The sequence below is a fragment of the Dipodomys merriami genome, unplaced genomic scaffold (assembly GCF_024711535.1).
Source record: "Dipodomys merriami isolate MVZ:Mamm:240054 unplaced genomic scaffold, mDipMer1.0.p SCAF_51, whole genome shotgun sequence".
Classification (NCBI taxonomy): domain Eukaryota; kingdom Metazoa; phylum Chordata; class Mammalia; order Rodentia; family Heteromyidae; genus Dipodomys; species Dipodomys merriami.
In genome coordinates this window covers 2,642,777-2,661,331 of record NW_027206080.1, presented here as the reverse complement: position 1 = coordinate 2,661,331, position 18,555 = coordinate 2,642,777, and the positions used below count along the sequence as shown (strand labels likewise).

At 38.1% G+C, this 18,555-nt stretch overlaps 1 protein-coding gene across 8 annotated transcripts in view; it reads right to left on the bottom strand.

Annotated features, from left to right (window-relative positions):
- Arid4b (AT-rich interaction domain 4B) overlaps positions 1-18,555 on the bottom strand; it is a 117,928-nt gene that overhangs the window by 86,367 nt on the left and 13,006 nt on the right. For all 8 annotated transcript variants that reach the window (XR_011367243.1, XM_069998089.1, XM_069998086.1 and 5 more), the window contains exons 3-4: positions 4,928-5,038; positions 2,167-2,232 (exon numbers count right to left, since the gene is read on the bottom strand). Coding sequence is in view for 7 of the 8 variants with exons in the window: in XM_069998089.1 (XP_069854190.1) it covers positions 2,167-2,232; positions 4,928-5,038 (177 nt within the window). In the remaining variant the exon portion in view is untranslated. The remainder of the gene's footprint in view (positions 1-2,166; positions 2,233-4,927; positions 5,039-18,555) is intronic.

Sequence of the window (18,555 nt, the reverse complement as noted above, 5' to 3'; positions counted from 1 at the left end):
GTGGTTCAACACCTATAATCTTAGCTACTCAGGAGGCAGACATCAAAGGCCAGCTAGAACAAAAGTCAGTGAGATTCATCAAACCAGTAAGCCAGGCATACTGCCACAAATCTGTCATCCCAGCTACATAAGGAAGCCATAAGTAAGAGGATGGAAGTCTGAGACTGGTCCTAGACCTACCTCTCCTGCAAATAACACAACTTGAGACCTTACCTGAAGAACAACTAAAGCTAAAAGCAAAGAAAAGCTTGGGGTGTGGCTCAAATAGTAGAGAACAAAAACAAGGTCTAGGCTCAAACCAAGTACTGACTAAAAAAAAAGAACCAAAACCTTAAAACTAAATTGTAGTGACCTATGTCAAATGTAGTTACCTATTTATGTAGTTACCTATGTCAAAATCAAACATCTTTAGCCTAACCACATACAAAAAAAAAAAAGGCTTAAATAAGGAAAAACAATGAGGTGGACTCCAATGGCTTATGCCTGTAATTCTGGCTACTCGGAAATCTGAGATTTGAAGATCATGACCCAAAGCCAGCCTATGCAGGAAAGTCTGTGAGACACTTTTATCTTCAGTTAAACTATGAACCTGTTAGAATTTTGGTATCACCATTGATGACTATAGACTAGGTCAAAGTACTTCCTCCCTTCAGTTTCCCAGACTTAGCAGAGTGCTAGTACATACTAAATGCTAAATAAATGGTGGCTGAGGTAATTTGATAACTGTATATATTTTTTTCTTTTTGTGACAGTAAGTGATAAACATGCACGTGAAATACTGAAGATACCTGCAAAATGGAAATGATAGGCAATGATTTTTTCTAGGTTAACAGTAAAACTACAACACACACACACACACACACACACACACACACACACACACACACACACACACACACACACACACACACACACACACACACACACACACACACACACACACACACACACACACACACACACACACCTTTATTTTAGTCTTCCACAGTGCCTAACATATGCAAAATACAAATGCTCTTGGAGGAGGCTCAATCAAAACTCTGAAAATTCAACAGTTAAAATTGGCAGATAAAGTCAGGTGCTGGTGGCTCTCCCCTATAATCCTAGCTACTTAGGAGGCTGAGATCTGAGGATCGTGGTTCAAAGCCAACTGAAAAGTCCACGAGACTCTTATTTCCAATAAAATACAGCCAGAATAGTGCTGTGGCTCAAGTGGTAGAGTGCTAGTCTTTAACACAAAGAGGTTCAGGGATAGCCCAGGCCCTGAGTTCAAGTCCCAGAACTGGCAAAAACAAAAACAAAAACAAAAACAAAAAAACCTGGCCGATACACACCTATTTTATAACATTTTTCTTAACATCTATAAATGATTCCTTAATGCTCAGAATTTCTTAAAATTTTTCTAGCTATCCAGGTGGTTATCCACAGGCTCATGCCTGTCATATCACCTACTCAGAAGGCTGAGATCTGAGGATCACAGTTCAAAGCCAGCCCAGGTTGGAAAATCTATGAGACCTTTATATCCAATTAACTACCAAAAACCCTGAGCTTGGCTCAGGTGGTACAGTGTTCAGGAACAGCATGCTCAGGCTCCAAGTTCAAGCCTTAAGACTGGCACACAAAAAAATTCCCCAGCAAGGCCAATGTCCATTTTCAGACATTTATAAAGAGTAAAGAGCATAGAGTGGTCTCCCATACATTCCCTGTAGCTTGCTCACCAGCAGAAAGTAAAATGCATTTACTTTACCCAGTCAATGAGGGGAAAACATAAAGCAACTACCTACTTAAAAGAGCTCATATTCCAGTAGTTGGCTTCCAAGAATTAAGAGCCTCAAGTTTTGTTTTTGAACTACATCACTTTTTACAATATACAACTTAAATCACTCATCTCTAGAGTTCATCACCTCTTAATCCTGAAAAAAAACATTATTTTAATAAAGGAAACAATACTGAAACACTTAAGTAAGAGTAGTCAAGGTTCCCTTTAACATTCATCTTATTACTAAACATGGTTAAGTCTTGTGTAACACTGAATCAATTTTTTTCTATTAGTCTTTTTCAAGAAAATTATAAATTTCTTTTATCAATTCAGTAACGAATTCACTTAAAAAGTAATAACAAGGCATTAGGTTCCCAATCAGATACTAGAATTAATACATGAATTACCTTTAGTGGTCCCTTTATGTGATCATCCTGAACTTCCACTGTTGAAGAATCATGTCTAAAGGTCACCTAGAAATTATAAATTTAATTAGCCGCCAAAAATATAATCAAGCAACATAAGTACATCCATGTAGCAACTACTCATTTTTACTATAATACAATCAGCTGTCTAATATAAATGTGCTTAGCCACATTAACTGAAAAATTATTTAAACAGATAACTGCCTAAACTATGTCTTTTTAAAAAGAGAAGTATAAAAATATCACATCTAAATTACTTCATGTTCTACTCATCATACTTTATTCAATACTATGAGCAATTAGTTCTGTTGTACAACTTTTCCTAAAAAATGAAGAGAAGATGTAGATATCTTATGGACTACATAATTTGTAAAGGCCTTATGGAACAAGCAAGAGCACAAATTTTTGTTCTCCTTTTGTTTTTTGGCATATGGTCTCTGTGTGTATTCCAGGCTGGCCTCGAACTCTCCATCCTCCTGCTTTATAGCTTCCAACATATTAGAATTACAAGCATGCACCACCAAGTCTAGCAGCCTCAAATATTTACTGAAAACTAAACAACACTTAATCTTCAGAGGTAAGGATACAGCTCAGTAGTAGAGTGTTTCAGCACTGAAGGAAAAAAAGAAAAATCTTCACAACTCTAATAAGTAAGCATGATTATTCTCATTTTGTTGGTAAGAAAACTAAGGCAAAGAAGTGGTCAAGGATCACAACAGTATTACTTGGTAAAGCTGAGATTCAAACACTGCAATCTAGCTTCAGATATTTACTGTATTTTATAATCCATTCTATAGAGTGGAAAATGGACATGAAGACAGTAAATTCAAATAAAAGTTTTAATTTTAATTAGCTGAGTTGATTGGCTATAGTGGCTTACATCACAGTTGGATGCCAACCTCATTACCTGATACCTCATCTTCATCAGCAAACATAGCTGGGTATGGTGATAGGTGCTTGTCACATCACCTACACTGGAGATGTAAACAGGAGGATATACATCCCAGGCTGACCTGGGCATAAAGTAAAACCCTACTTTGAAAATAACAAATGAAAAAGGGGGTTGAAGGCATGGCTCAAATGGTAAGAACTTGCCTAGTAAGCAAGAGGCCTATGTTCAAAATCCCCTACACCACTAAAAGGATTTTAAAAAATGAAATGAGCGTCGGGCCCCATGGCTCATGCCTATAATTCTAGCTACGCAGGAGGCTGAGATCTGAGAATCAATCACGGTTCAAAGCCAGCCCAGGCAGGAAAGCCCGTGAGACTCTAATACACGCTCAGAAAACCAGAAGTGGCGCTATGGCTCAAGTGGTAGAGTGCTCGCCTTGAGCTGAAGAGCTGATGGACAGCGTCCAGACCCAGAGTTCAAGCCCCCAAACCGACAAAAAAAAAAGGTAGAAACAGAAGAAAACAAAATTTAATTATCTGGCAAAAAAACATGATTGCTTTCAGGATTTAGCACAGAAAAAGTTATTTTCTCTACATAAGACAAATGCATTGTTATAAGGATCAACCAATTAATATGCTCAATCAGACTTCTATGGTTATCATCATTTCAGGTAACAGGCTCACTCATAAACCAGTAATGAAAGAAGCTAGCCTCCACAGCATCCCAGGCATTTCCTTGTCACACAAAAGTATTATCACATTTAAATCATGTAGGCAGCATCTGTCTTCCTTCAGTTAAACTTTTAACCACTTACAAATGGTAACTAGGTCTTGATAATCAATGTCAATACCTTTATACTGCTTAGCAAATAAATGATCACATAAATGAAAACTAGTAATGAAGAAATCTATACATAAGTCTATTTAAAATGTATTCCCTTTTGCTGGGTGCCAGTGGCTCATGACTGCAATCCTGGATACCCAAGATGCTGAGATATAAGGACTCAGGTTTGAAACTAGCCAGGGCAGGAAAGTCTAGGACACTCTTCTCTCCAATTAACCACCAAAAAGCTAGAAGTGGAACTGTAACTCAAATGGTAAAGTACAAGCCTTTAGCAAAAAAGCATAGGGCAGCACCCAGGCCCTGAATTCAAGCCCCAGTAGTACCAGTAAACACAAAAAGAATCAACAACAGAATCAACAACTAGATGTATACCTTTTTCCATCATTATCTAAGACACCATCAGTTTTAAGTGGCACTCCAATTTCATGGATAAAATAGATTAGGATATCTTAAAATCGATGAACTGTTTTGCTATAATGGCCTCAAATTTCTTAAATTAGAGAATCAATAACTTCTAAGGTTCTTTCCAGCACTAAAACACTAACAATAAAAATAACACCAACTTTATATAGTGAAATGGCATTCAAAAAAATCAAATATGGTGGGGTGCCGGTGGCTCACATCTGTAATCCTAGCTACTCAGGAGGCTGAGATCTGTGGATCATGGTCAAAGCCAGCTGGGGCAAGAAACTCTGTGAGAATCTATCTCCAATAAACCACTAGAAAACCGGAAGTAGTGCTGTGGCTCAAGTGGTAGAGCACTTGCCTTGAGCTGAAGAGCACAGGGACAGTGCCCAGGCACAGAGTTCAAGCCCCAAGACCGACCCCCCCAACCCCCCCAAATAAAATCAACTATGATAATCAAATCTTATTCCTATTAACTCAAATAATTCTTTGGCAGCATTTCTACAACCATTACTCCTAGAAACTCACTGTGCAAAAAAGTAATTCTTCAGTACACCCAATATCAAATACTTAACAATTTACAAAGATCTACATATACTATACCTTGACTTTGACAAGTCTTTTTGCTGTCTTGATTTTGGCTTCACAAAAGGCGCCTCGGTATTTGGCACTTACATCCGTGCCCACTGTCAAATAGGGAGGCTCATCAAGGGCCTAAAAATGCAAAGAAATACTATTAGACTTAAACCGCCTAATTCCCACAATCAAACCTCAGAATAATAGATCTAATCCTGTTATAGCTATGAAAGGTTGTAGTAGTACAGGTTGTACTTTTTAACAAGCCAATCTATAAAATATAAATTAAAAACAGTAATGTTTATCATGTGAAATATAAAAGCATCCTTTTCTTTTTTCTTTGTTATATTTAAGTAGTTGTACAAAGGAGTTGCCATATAAGAGTTTATAAACACAACGTTCTCACCCATCCCTCCCCACTCACCTTTTTCCCTTACTTTTCTTAATTTTGTAAAACAAAGACACCCTTTTCCTATTAAACACATGATCCTTGAGCTCACTAACAAAACCACCCTTTCATTTATGGATCCAGGCACCCACTATTCACTCATTTACTCAATAAAACATTTCTGTATTGTAGACTACTTATAAAGAAGCGGTCCATTTGCTAGACGGCAAATCTTAACAACTCAATGTCTGAATAAAAAAACCTCTTGTAAGCCGGGCGCTGGTGGCTCACGCCTGTAATCCTAGCTACTCAGGAGGCTGAGATCTGAGGATCGTGGTTCAAAGCCAGCCCGGGCAGGAGAGACCATGAGACTCCTATCTCCAATAAACCACCAGAAAACCGGAAGTGGCGCTGTAGCTCAAGTGGTAGAGCGCTCGCTTTGAGCTGAAGAGCTGAGGGACAGCGCCCAGGCCCGGAGTTCAAGCCCCACGACCGACAAAAATAAAAAAAAAAAAAAAAAAAAAAAAAAAAAAACCTCTTGTAATATTTAAGCTATATCTTGGCTGCCATCCAAATTAAAATTAGATCTTATATTTCTATAGGTAACCCTAAGGCAGTATAAAAGAAAGAAAAACTGTACTCAAATTATTGGTGAAAACTCTTTGAAGAAATCCAATCTGAGCCACCTCAAATAAACTACTGAGGCAAAAGATTCAAATGCCTTCCTCTGAGTTTACTGTTTACTTTTCCACCTTAAATAATACTTACATTTCTTCACTATTGTTTAGTTTTTAATAGCCCTAATCTAGCTCTTTGAATCGTTTGCAGAGCATACATTTCAACATAGGATCTAATAATTCTAATGAGTTCTTCTGCTTATATCAATTAGTTCCATAACCAAAGGAAAAATATATAAGCAATTTTTCTCAAATTGTTTCACAAGAAATACTAGTAATATCCCAAGATGGTCCTAGAGGCAGCAAGAATTTGGAATTAAACAAATGATCTTTTCTTATCTTTACAAATTCATTGTTATCCTTATTTAAAAATGTATATTTGCATATGTATAAATATGTATATACATTTATAAAAGCTATGTGTGTGTGTAAAATTCCCTAAAATATTATCTCCCTTATTCAACTCACACGTTGAGTAACAATAATGAACTCTAGTATAAGAAGTGTTAAGACTCTCAGGGATGCTTGGCTGCATAGTATAGCATAATTGTTTAGTATACTTGTTCTTAGTCTGACATATTTTTGTCCAAACTAAAAGTAAATAAGGCATTTTGTGGGGAATTAGCTAAGATTCCTTTGATCAACACTAGTACTGAGAGATTTATCTGTAAAGCCAAAAACAAAAATACAATATCCTCTTATTTTACCTTTTTGCTCTGATTCTGTGATTTTGGTCAATAACACAGACCATCTCAAAGGTTAAAGTAAGATGTTTTTATACAGCACCTCAGGACCACAAGAGAAATTAAACTACAAAATGACTACCCTTTGTTTAGCAAACAGAACAGCTTTCTAGTTGCCAGGGCAACAGCTATTTCACAGTTATCCTGTACTGCTTAAGCAATTAGTTTTCTAGTCAATCTACTAAATGATCTAACCAGTACCTAAAAATCACTGATTCAAAGAGAACTCTGAAATGCATAAACGATTTTCAAATCAGCTATTGGTAGATTAAAGAATCCTTCAAGTTAACAAATGCCAGGGAAGTATGAAGTGCATAAACAAATCAACAGTAATCTCTAATGTGCCTCTACTACACCAAATGCCTAAGTTTTAAAGAGGAAAAGAAAAACAGCTAATTGTTCAAATAGCTGGCTAACATTGGTACTGTCTACAAAATATTCAGTTATTCAAGATCAATTATTTGTGTGTGTGTGTATGTGTGTGCGCGCACGCATGCACACATGTGCACACATGCGAGTCTTGGGGCTTGAATTCAGAGCCTGGGTACTTACTGTCCCTGAGTTTCTGTGTTCAAAGCTAGTGCTCTACCACTTAAGCCCAGCTCCACTTCAGCTTTTTGGTGCTTAATTGGAGATAAGAGTCTCACAGATTTTTCTTGCTCAGGTTGACTTCAAATCATGATTCTCACACGTCGCCTTCTGAATAGCTAGGATTACACAGGACCCCAACTCAAGATCAGTTCTTTGGAAAGCAAACTACCACAATATTTTATTGAGGTAGTTTCTTTGTACAACTATTTGTTTAAAAATCCATCAACTAACTTGGCCCACAAAATATGTATAAGTATTCTTAAGTCACAGAATTCATTCTAATTTCATACCTCTATAGCATTAAAAGCCTTTTGATAACCAAGGTTACAATACTCACTAACTCATGGACTGATGTGGTCCCAAGCACACATTTTGTTAGGGTGACCTCTCAATTGTTTTTGGTGTGCTGGGGGTTTAACCCAAGGCCTCGTGAATTCTACTATGGAACTATATACATCTACCTTTCCTTATTGTATTTTAATGATTTGTTATCTAAACTGATAACCTAAAAAGCAGATACAATGTTTTGTTCATCTTTGTATGCTCCTGTCCTAAAATACCACCTACACAGAAAGGAAGTACTTGTTAAACCAAAGACATTAGATGTTCACTATGCACTTCTAAATGGGATTGCTCTTAAGTAGGAAAATACTTATATTTCACAAACACCTTCTACTGAAAGGCATCTTACACTGGGAGGCAAAAATTATGAGCTCTGAATGAACACATGAATTCAAACCAAAGTCTGTAACTTAAAGCTGTATGACCCTTGGGACAAATTACTTGACTTTCCTGATTTAGTTTACATTTTTAAGATAAGAGAGTGATGATAGTAAAAAATATATTTATATATTATATATTACACACTAAACATAATGTGTTAAGTAAAATACATTTTAAAATGTTAACTGTTACATATAAGTAAAATGCTGACCATTGCCCGATGTGATAAACACTCAATGCATGGTCTGCCTTAAATTGCTATCCTTACAATTCTTTTTAGAACAGATTTATTTAACAGTTAGATGATGTAGAAATTAGTAACAGAAGCAGGTGACGAATAGGTATGAATGAGTACCTATGCTATTAAGTCTTAGGAATATAAGACTAGAGAAAGAAATATAGGGAGGACAGCAGTGGTGCAAGCCACAGTAGCAATTTGTCTGACCAGGCTGGGTTGCTTTCCAAATAGTCTGGGGAAATATTTTCTGGACTCTCAAGCTCCCACAAAATACTTTTATCCACAGTGCTAGAATCAGAACAGATGATGTGAGTGTGGCAGAAAGACATCCTCCTAACTACACAAACCTCAGTTAAATATATTATAGTAAAGTTCCTCTGAGAAGACCCTGGCAAAGAAGGAAGAAACATTTTTGCCTCCAACATAAACAACAAAAAAATACAGAAATAGAAATCTAATACTTCTGTGTGTGGGAGTTTACAGCAGTCCTGAGACTGCTCATCTCAGAGAAACCTGCTGGAAAGACTGGCTCTTGGAAGTTGACGGGAATGTGGATTTCTGAATGATTCTCACCATTAATTGTTAAGAGTGTCTCACTGTGCTATATGTATGTACAAGCAGTATAATTTATGCATGACACCTGATTCCATTCTCAGAGTCTGGAATATGGACATGTGTAAGGCACTGGATGACAAGACAAAACCCCGTATGTTGAGTCTTTAATAGGCATTTCTCAGTTAGCAACAGTTCTGCATTGCCAATTTCTGGCTGGGAGAATTGTGTGCCTGGAGTGACCCTAAGGAGAAATATGTGCCTAGTTTACTCTCAGACGTTACCCTATGCACTTTTGCTTCCTACTGGTGAGGCTTTGTATCTTCTTGTTGCAATAAATCAATTATAAATATAGCATACTGAGTCCCTGAGTCACCTTAGCAAATTACAAGGATGTTAGGGAACTGACCATTGCTTCTATCATAATCACATTTCAAGATAAAAACACTGCTAATACTATCAAATTTGGCATGTCCCTATCACTCTCACATCATGCATTAATGAAATATTATTTCCATTTCTTGCTGTTTTTAACATACCCAGTAAGCCTAAATGGAATCACATACAAAATCCCTGGGCAGTAAAGATCAGGACACACACACACACACACACACACACACACACACACACACACACACGCACACGCACACGCACACGCACACGCACACGCACACGCACACGCACACGCACAACCCACTAAGGAAAACTGATGTACTACTATTTCACAACATAAAATACCTTTTGGGTAGAGCCTATCAAGAGAAAATGGCTAAAATCTGGCAAGCATAAAACCTACTTTGAGCACACTGGACAAGTACCTTAAAGAAATAGTCATGATCTACTGGCTAAAACTAAGTCACGGAGTCCTAAGCAACTTCAAATTGTTATTTTACATATTAAGATCTAAAATAGTGGAGGGGAGGGGAGAATTCGCTGATGGCTCCTGTTACCAATTCTAGCTGGCCAAGAGGCTGAGACCTAGAAAACCTATTTTTTTTTTTTCTTGTCGGTCGTGAGGCCTTTACTCTGGGCCTGGGCGATGTCCCTCAGCTCTTCAGCTCAAGGCTAGCTAGCGCTCTACCACTTGAGCCACACAGCACCAATTCCGGTTTTCCGTAGTTACGTAGAGATAAGAGTCTCATGGATTTTCCTGGCCAGGCTGACTTTGAATAGTGATCCTCAGATCTCAGCCTCCTGAGTAGACAGGATTACAGGTGTGAGACACTGACGCCTGGCTGGTAAATCTATTTTCAAAGTCAGCACAGGCAGAAATATCAGTAAGACTCCATCTCCAATTAGTCAGCAAAATGCTAGCTCAATTTTACAAAGGATGTAACAGGCTGACAACAATCTACAACACTGAAAGTGAACCAATCCGCCACAGTATGCCTCTTATGTCAGCCGCCTGATTAGCTCGGGTCACAACAGTGCCCGGCAAAAAAGAATGTTATATGATTAAAATATATATATATCAAGCAGTAACAACACAGACGAGTATCAGAATCAGGAAAGACCTTACAGTCACAAAATTCTGTCACTAGAATCAGCTCAAACGAGGAGTTACATATGTAAATACACCATCCTGATGGAATCTAGATAAACACAGCATTTCTTAAATACAGAACTGAAAAAACCCAATTACTTGGGTTTGTAGTAAGACAGGAACAATATAGAAGATACATACTTGGCCTTAAAAATTTCCTTCTACAAAGGTTTGATAATCATTTCTACAATATATTCCTGAACATCTTGCCTCCCAGGACTGTTTTCAGAGTTTAAAACTTTTGTGCTAACCAAGAGGTGACAAATGACAAAGTAAGGACTGCCAACTTTAAAAAACACCAACTAGATATATATAGAGTGAGATAGATAGATACAGATATATGGCTATATAGAAAGATAAAATAACAAACGATTTAAAATTGCAGTAACTCAAGACCTCCTCTAAAGATTTTCTACAAAGACCCTTTGGAAAACCATACTAAGTAGAAAAGCCTACTTAAAAAGTAAGTTCTACCAGATGCTGGTGGCTCATGCCTATAATCCTAGCTACTCAGGAAGCTGAGATCAGTGAGGCCAGCCTAGGCAGGAAAGTTCAGGAGACTCCTATCTCCAATTAATCAGCAAATGGCACAAAGTAGAGCTGTGCCTCAAAGCACTACCCTTGAGCAAAAAAAAAAAAAAAGGGACAGCACCCAAGCCCAGAGTTCAAGCCCCAGCATTGGAACAACAACAACAACAACAACAACAACAACAAAAGAGAGTTTTATTTTACAGAAAAAATTCAGTCATGAAACAAATGAAGAGTTAGGCAGCTTTCAACTTTTTTTTTCAATACTGTACTATAAGCTACTACTATTCTCAACATGCAAAGGTCAGGAAAGACATAAATTCTACAACAAAACCTTACCTTTAGGAGAAAAGTGAATGGCAATAGTGAAGCCCCACTCTCTGGAAGGACCACAAATCACTGTTTTGCTTCCTGAGGTCAAGCATAACTCCAGATCTTGATAAGCCACTGAAGTCTGCTTGAAGACCACCTGGCCTCTCCTCACCTCTAGCCACAACCTAAGTTTCTAGCACAGAGGACCAACCACAAAGCATCTGTTAATTCTACCTGCATACACTGGCACATAATTTCCATCTTAGCAAAATTCTTTTGTGGTAAACAAAATATCAACCCCATTTTACAGAGGGATTTAAAGCATCATTTTGCTAAACTAAGAAGGCTGTAGTAGTCAGAATAATACCTTAAATGAAAGGCCTACATCCTAATCTTCAGAAGGTTATATTACTTATCAAGGGAAAGTTTAAATAGCAGGTTGCCTATCAACTGACCTTGGAATGGAGAGAGCACTCTGGATTATCTGGATGGGTGTACTGTAAACACAGACGTCCTTACTGATGGAAGTAGTCAGTGTCAAAATCAGAAATACTAGGCTGCTATCATTTCAGAATGAATAGAAAAGCAATGAGTGAGTTTATCTATTAAAAGCTGGGAAAGAGGGCTGGGAAGGTGGCTCAGTGGTAGAGCGCTTGCCTTGCATGCATGAGGCCCTGGGTTCGATTCCTCAGCACCACATAAGCAAAAAGAAAAAAGCCGGAAGTGGCGCTGTGGCTCAAGTGGTAGAGCGCTAGCTTTGAGCTGAAGAGCTGAGGGACAGCGGCCAGGCCCAGAGTTCAGGCCCCACGACCGGACCCCCCCCCCCAAAAAAAAAGCTGGAAAAGATAGAAAACCAACTCTCCCCAGGAGCCTGATTAAGGAATCCATCTAGTAAGATCCATGCAGGGCTGCTGACCTGTAAGTAAAGTACAGCAAGTCTGTGTTGTTTAAACAGCAACCAAATTTGTACTAATTTTTATGGCAACCAGAAGAAATGAGTAGAGTCCAATCCTGCCACCATTATGCAAAAAAGCAAATTTGCTAAATGGCTTTGTGAAGATACAGTAAGTCAAAAGTAAAATTTAGCATTGATATGCGTACACAAACCTTACTGGTGGCTCAGCCCTGTAATCTTAGCTACTTAAATAAGAACAGTTCTCATAACCAATCAAAATGACCAATAAGCTTTATTACAATCACTGAAAGTAAAATTTTAACACTGTTGACCACCATTATATACTCTTGGCAAGAAACTTTCAGTAAGATTTATGATGATATCAGTATTTTTCCAAGTAACAGACCATGACTAAGTATCTCTGGAAATTTCTCTAAAAGCCACATTATTTTCCTATGTCAAATGTGTCTTAAACTATTATAGCAACACATGCATAGTCTGTTAGAGAAAGTAGAAACTGCATACACAGAACAATTGTCAAGTAGAACAGTAATGTTCTCTACAGCTTTAAAAAGCTGCCCACTCAGCAGAGCCCTGAGGTCACCACAGAGTCTCATATGTATGTACCATCTATACAGTCTACAGATGCCCTGAACTTACCAGAATATGTGTAAAAATACTCAGTGATGTCAGGCACCGGTGACTCACACTTGTAATCCTTCCTAGCTACCCAGGAGACTGAGATCTGAGGATTGTAGTTCAAAGCCAGCCCAGGTAGAAAGTCCGTGAGATTCTTTACCTTCAATAAACCACCAGAAAACTGGAAGTGGTGCTGTGGCTCAAGTGGTAGAGCACTTGCCTTGAGCTGAAGAGCTCAGGAACAGCGCAGCGCCCAGTCCAGAGTTCAAGCCCCACAACTGACCAAAAACAAAATCAAACAAACAAAAAAACCTCAGTGGTCAGGTAATAAGTATTTACTAAGTATAACTTCTGGAAAATAATGTTCTAAAAGCACTAAGGAACACTAAGTATAAAAAAAAAAATCAGTTCTCAGTAGGTATTGGTAGCTCACACCTGTAATCTTCATTACTTAGGAAGCTGAAACCTGGAAGGCCAGTTTGAAGTAAGCCCAGGCAGGAAAGTCCTCAAAACTCAGTCTTCAGCTAATGGGCAAAATGCCAGACTGGAGGCTAGCTCAAGTGGTAGAGCTCCAGCCATGCGGAGAGTGGCAACATGAGGCCCTAGGCTCAGATCCAACACTCTACTCTCTCTCTCACATGTGAGCACGTGTGCACACACACACACTACACATATACTATAAAAGATAGGACTGGGCTAAAAATATGTGAGCCAGGAAGCTGGTAGCTCACTCCTGTAATCCTAGCTCTAAGGAGGCTGAGATCTGAGGCTCACAGCTCAAAGCCAGCCTAAGCAGGAAAGTTCATGAGAAGTGGAGCATCTGTGACTCAAGACATAGAGCACTAGCCTTAAGCCAAAAAGAAAAAAACAAAAACTCAAAGAGAAAATGTTCAGATCCTGAGTTCAAGCCCCAAGACTGGCCAGAAAGGGGGGGAGGGGAAGGGATGGAGGGAAAGGAAAAGAAAGGAAGAAAACATGTAGATTATCAGAGCAATTTTTTTCCTATAATCATATATAATTCTTCTTTATTATTATATATAAGACATAGAAGCCCACTGAATAATTATTCTAGTTTCCAAATAGGAGGGTGTTAAACAATATTTGAAGATATCTACAGCTACTGTAATGTGATACAGAAACATCTGTAATTTCTATTACTCCTGAATCATAGAAACAGTTGCTGTGGTTTGCTGCCCTTGCTTATAATTGAAATATGTGATAGCTTCAGTTTTAGAGTAAGTGAAAATAAAGATATTTTTATGATTTACATTTATAAAATGACTAATAGCCAAAGACCCTACGTTCAAAATTTCTAACTTAGAAGATTCCATATAATACTGTAGATGGTAAATTTTCTTATTGGCTAGTTATGAGGATAAAATTTTGCACAGAAGATTCAGCTGAACTTTCAAATCATGCTTCCCAATTTTTTTCTTCAAATTTTATTTTAATATCATTAAAGCATCTGTCTTGACACTCCAAATGTAAATACTATAAATTTCAGGCTCTGTATAATCCCTTAAATAATATCTTTTTAGGCAAGGTGTGGTGGCTCAGAATGTAGAGATCAGGAAGGCAGTTTGAGGCCAGCCTCTGGCAAAAAGTTAGCAAGCCTCCAACTCAACCAGTAAGCCAAGAATGGCAGTGCCTTGTCATCCTAGTTGCACAAAGAGGAGACCTGCCCCAGGCTAAAACACAGAGACCCTACCTGGAAAATGGTAGGGGTGGGGGCCTCATCCCTGTAATACTAGCTGCTTGGTAGGCTAAGATATGATCAAGGAAAAAAAGTCTGCAATACTCCATTTCCAAAGCCAGATTGGAGGCATAGCTTAAATGGGTGAGTGCCAGTTGCACAAGCAAGAGCAAGACCCTGAGTTTAAACTGTACTATCAAGACAGTAGTAGTAGTAGTAGTAGTAGTAGTGGTGGTGGTGGTAAAGCTTTTTTACAATAGTTACGTTACTTGAAACTACCCATTCACCCTGTCCACACAGAAAGATTATATGTGGAATTATTTTCAACTGGGTGGGGAAAAAGAGCTGCACATACAGGGAAAGTATTTGTTAACACAAGAGGAGAAAAAGAATAATTCAATCCGGTCCAAAAAGTACATAAAAATTCTTCCAAATGAATAAAGTATGCTTTAAAGAGAAGCCATCCAGACTTTAATTCTTTTGGATAGATAATATCTTTGAAGAAAAGGGAGAGTCTAAATCCACAGAGCTAAATGACTTCAATACTCTTTTCTGCCACCACGAACCAGTCTTTGCATTCAAACTACCTTGCAGCAATATAGCCTGAGGATTCATTTTTACCTACTTTAAAAATGTAAGCACTTCAAAGACTTATACGGCTTTCTTCAATTTATGACTAATTTTCAATCTAGCAAAGGTAAATAGAAGTAAATTCACTGTACTTCATTTCATAGTTTTCATATACAAAAGAATGCAAAGTAAACTAGCTTTAAAACTGTTTTCTTCAAAAGTAAGCAGAAGGTTCCTAAACTATACTCACTATCCAAAAAGTCATGAAAAGATCACTAAATGGTAACAACTTCCTTACTTCTAATAACTACTGGGGTTTAACACATGCCTGTGGGCAAATCACTTAACATCTTTGCACCTGTTTCTTCAACCATAAAATGGGAAAATGCTGCTGACCTGCCTCAAAGGGACCTTGTGAGAAATTACTATAAAATTATAAATTAAAAAACTATAAAGATTATGAAGATATAATGTACCACTCAAAAACATGTAATGGTAATATTAAAAGAATTGCTTAGAAACCAGTCTATCCCTGAGCTAGGTCTATCCTCTGGGGTCAATCTGCACTGGTCTGTCTCAAAATTACCCATTCAATAAATGTTCTTAGGCATTTAAGACCTTGATCATGTTATGCTAGCTCTTTACCACTAAGCTATATTCCAAGCACTACGCACCTCCCTTTAAAAAAAAAAAAATCCTTTAATTTTTTTGCTGGTCCTCAGGCTTGAACTCAGAAACCTGGGCACTGACCTTGAGCCTCTTTGTGCTCAAGGCTAGTGCCCTACAACTTGAGCCACAGTACTACTTCCAACTTTTTCTGATTAGTCTATTGGAGACAAAGAGTCTTATGGACTTCCCTACCTGGGCTGGCTTCTAACCTCAGTCCTCAGATCTCAACCTCCTAAGTAGCTAGGATTATAGGCATGAGACACCAGTGCCTGAGTCACCCTTATTTTTAAATTATTTTTTATTGTTATATAAAGGTGATGTACAGAGGGGTTACAGTTACTGAGTCAAGTAATGTCTTTTTGTTGTTGATGGTGGTGATGGGGCTTTAACTCAGAGCCTGGGCACTGTCCCTGGGCTTTGCTGCTTCAAGGCTAGTGCTCTACCACTTGAGCCACAGTGCCACTTCCAGTTTTTTGGTGGTTAACTGGAGATAAGAGCCTCATGGACTTTCCCGCTCAGATTGGCTTTGAAATGCTGTCCTAAGATCTCAGCCTCCTAAACAGCCTTGATTACAGGCGTGAGCCTGAACACTTCTTTTAGGATACTCACTCTCTTTTTTTTCCCTCCTGTTCTCACACATACAAATTATACAGTTCATTTTCAACATAGAGTCTAGTTAGTACCACTGCTGTATTTGTTCAACCCTTTGTCCTTCCATTTCTGTGCCTCTCTTACCTTCCTCCCAAAGGCAGATAACAAACAAAACAAAAACAAACAAAAACAGTAACAAAGGAAAAAACCTTGTTTCCACTTCCTGGAATTTATTTCAGTAAGTATTATTTTATATGTTCAGAGGCACATAGCATTGTGCCTATGTGTTCCTCCTCTAAAGCATCCTCCTTTGGTCTCACTATGTGTGGATGCCTAGAGTCCTGTATAATTTATTATGTCCTGGTGTATTTTAGATCTAGCTTCTGTAAATGAGAGAAAGCATGTGCCATGTGTCTCTCTAAGCTTGGCTTACCTCAGTTAACATGACTTTTTAGGTCCATCTATTTCCTTACAAATGACCTAATATTATTCTTTCTAATGGCTGTGTAAAATTCCACTATGTTCCTGGGTTTTTTTGCTCAAGATAAGTGCTCTAGTTTTCTGATGGCTAACTGGACATAAGAGTCTCATGGATATTACTGCCGTGGCTAGTTCTGAACTGTGATCCTCAAATCTCAGCCTCCTAAATAGCTAGGATTACCCATGTGAGTCACCAGCCCCTAGCTCCAACTCCTTTTAGAGATCCAGGCTAGCCTCAAATTTGCTGCCACCTTCTGAGTGATGGGATCACTATACCAATTTACTTGAACTTCTTCAAAGGTGGCTATTTAATGAAAGATTCTTTTTTCACTACTTCTCACAACTTAATTTGTATTAGCAACATCATACAATTAAATTTCATTAATAGCAGCTATAAAAACAATTCATAAGGCTGTAAAAAGCTGTATTACATGGTATAGTTATTGAAAAGCTATTTACCTCTTTGGTAATAATACCAGACATTCAAATAAATTAACAAAACTAACTGAACATCTACAGACTGCTAAATACTGCTCTGAGGCCTCCAAAGATTGATCTACCAAAACTTAAAGAATTTATATTAATAATTTTGTAGAAGAGTTCAAACCCTAGTACCATCAAAGTAAATATTAAAAATAATTTGGAAATAAGAAAGCATGTTTAATGTAAACAAAATATTGCTAAACACATCAAAAAAGAATGGCATAGATCTGTGTGAGGCCAGGGAGTAATGACCACACTTATAATCCCAACACTCAGGAGAATGAGACAAAAGGATCAAAAACCAGTCCTGGGCTTCACTGTGAGATCCTATCTCAAATAACAAACTAACAAACCACTGTAAAACCTACAGCAAGAACATTCAAATATGAAACAGAAATGGTTAGCCAGTCGTCACATGGCATTAGTCGCAGTACTCCAAAGAAGTTCTAAGCCATCTTGGGCTACTGAGCTCCTGCTTCAAACATCAAAAAGGAAGGAAACAGAAGGGAAGGGAATGGACGAGAAAGAGAGGAAGGATGGATGGATGGATGGAAGGAAGGAAGGAAGGAAGGAAGGAAAGAAGGAAGGGAGGGCGGGAGGGAAGGAGGGAGGGTGGGAGGGAGGCAGGCAGGCTAGAGGTTGGAGCTCAATGGCAAAGCATTTGCACAAGGTTCTGAGTTTGATCCCTAGCACCAGAAGAAAAAGAGAAAGTTCTCTTGGTGAGTTATTTATATTCTTAAAAAATAAACAACTCTCAGATAAAAAGTCCTGCCTCACTTTTAAGCTCTGACAGCAGCAGTGCCTCCCCAGTCTTGAAGCCTCCTCCTGGCCCCAGCCCTCTTTTGCTTGGTTCCCAGGGACTCACCCTGCCAAATCCGAATAGTTACCTGATCAATTGTAGGAGAAAATTTTTGCTCTACATAAGCAAGCCTAGAGATGGATGTTTATTATCCTCACCCTCCTCCCCGCAAAACAACACAACAAAAAACTCCAGTGGTTCATCTAATCCAGTAACAACCTTGTAGGTCTAGAAGTAAATACTTTTCCATTAAAAAAATCTGATCTGAGTAAGATTGCAGTAGATTAGCAAAGAAGAAAAGTATTTTATTTGCTAAGTTTCTACACAAGACTGAGGAAAAAAAAGATTAGAAACAAGAGAAAAAACGGTCCCTGAAATAAAACTAATTTTTCACCTTGCATAAACAATGTCTTGTAGAGTTTTAAAAGAAAACAGAAGTAACAGATTCTAACCTTCATTACAAAATTGCAACATTTGCCCCATATTTTAAGTGAACTATTTTGAGTCACTACATAACCCCCAAATCCTATTTAAATCACTA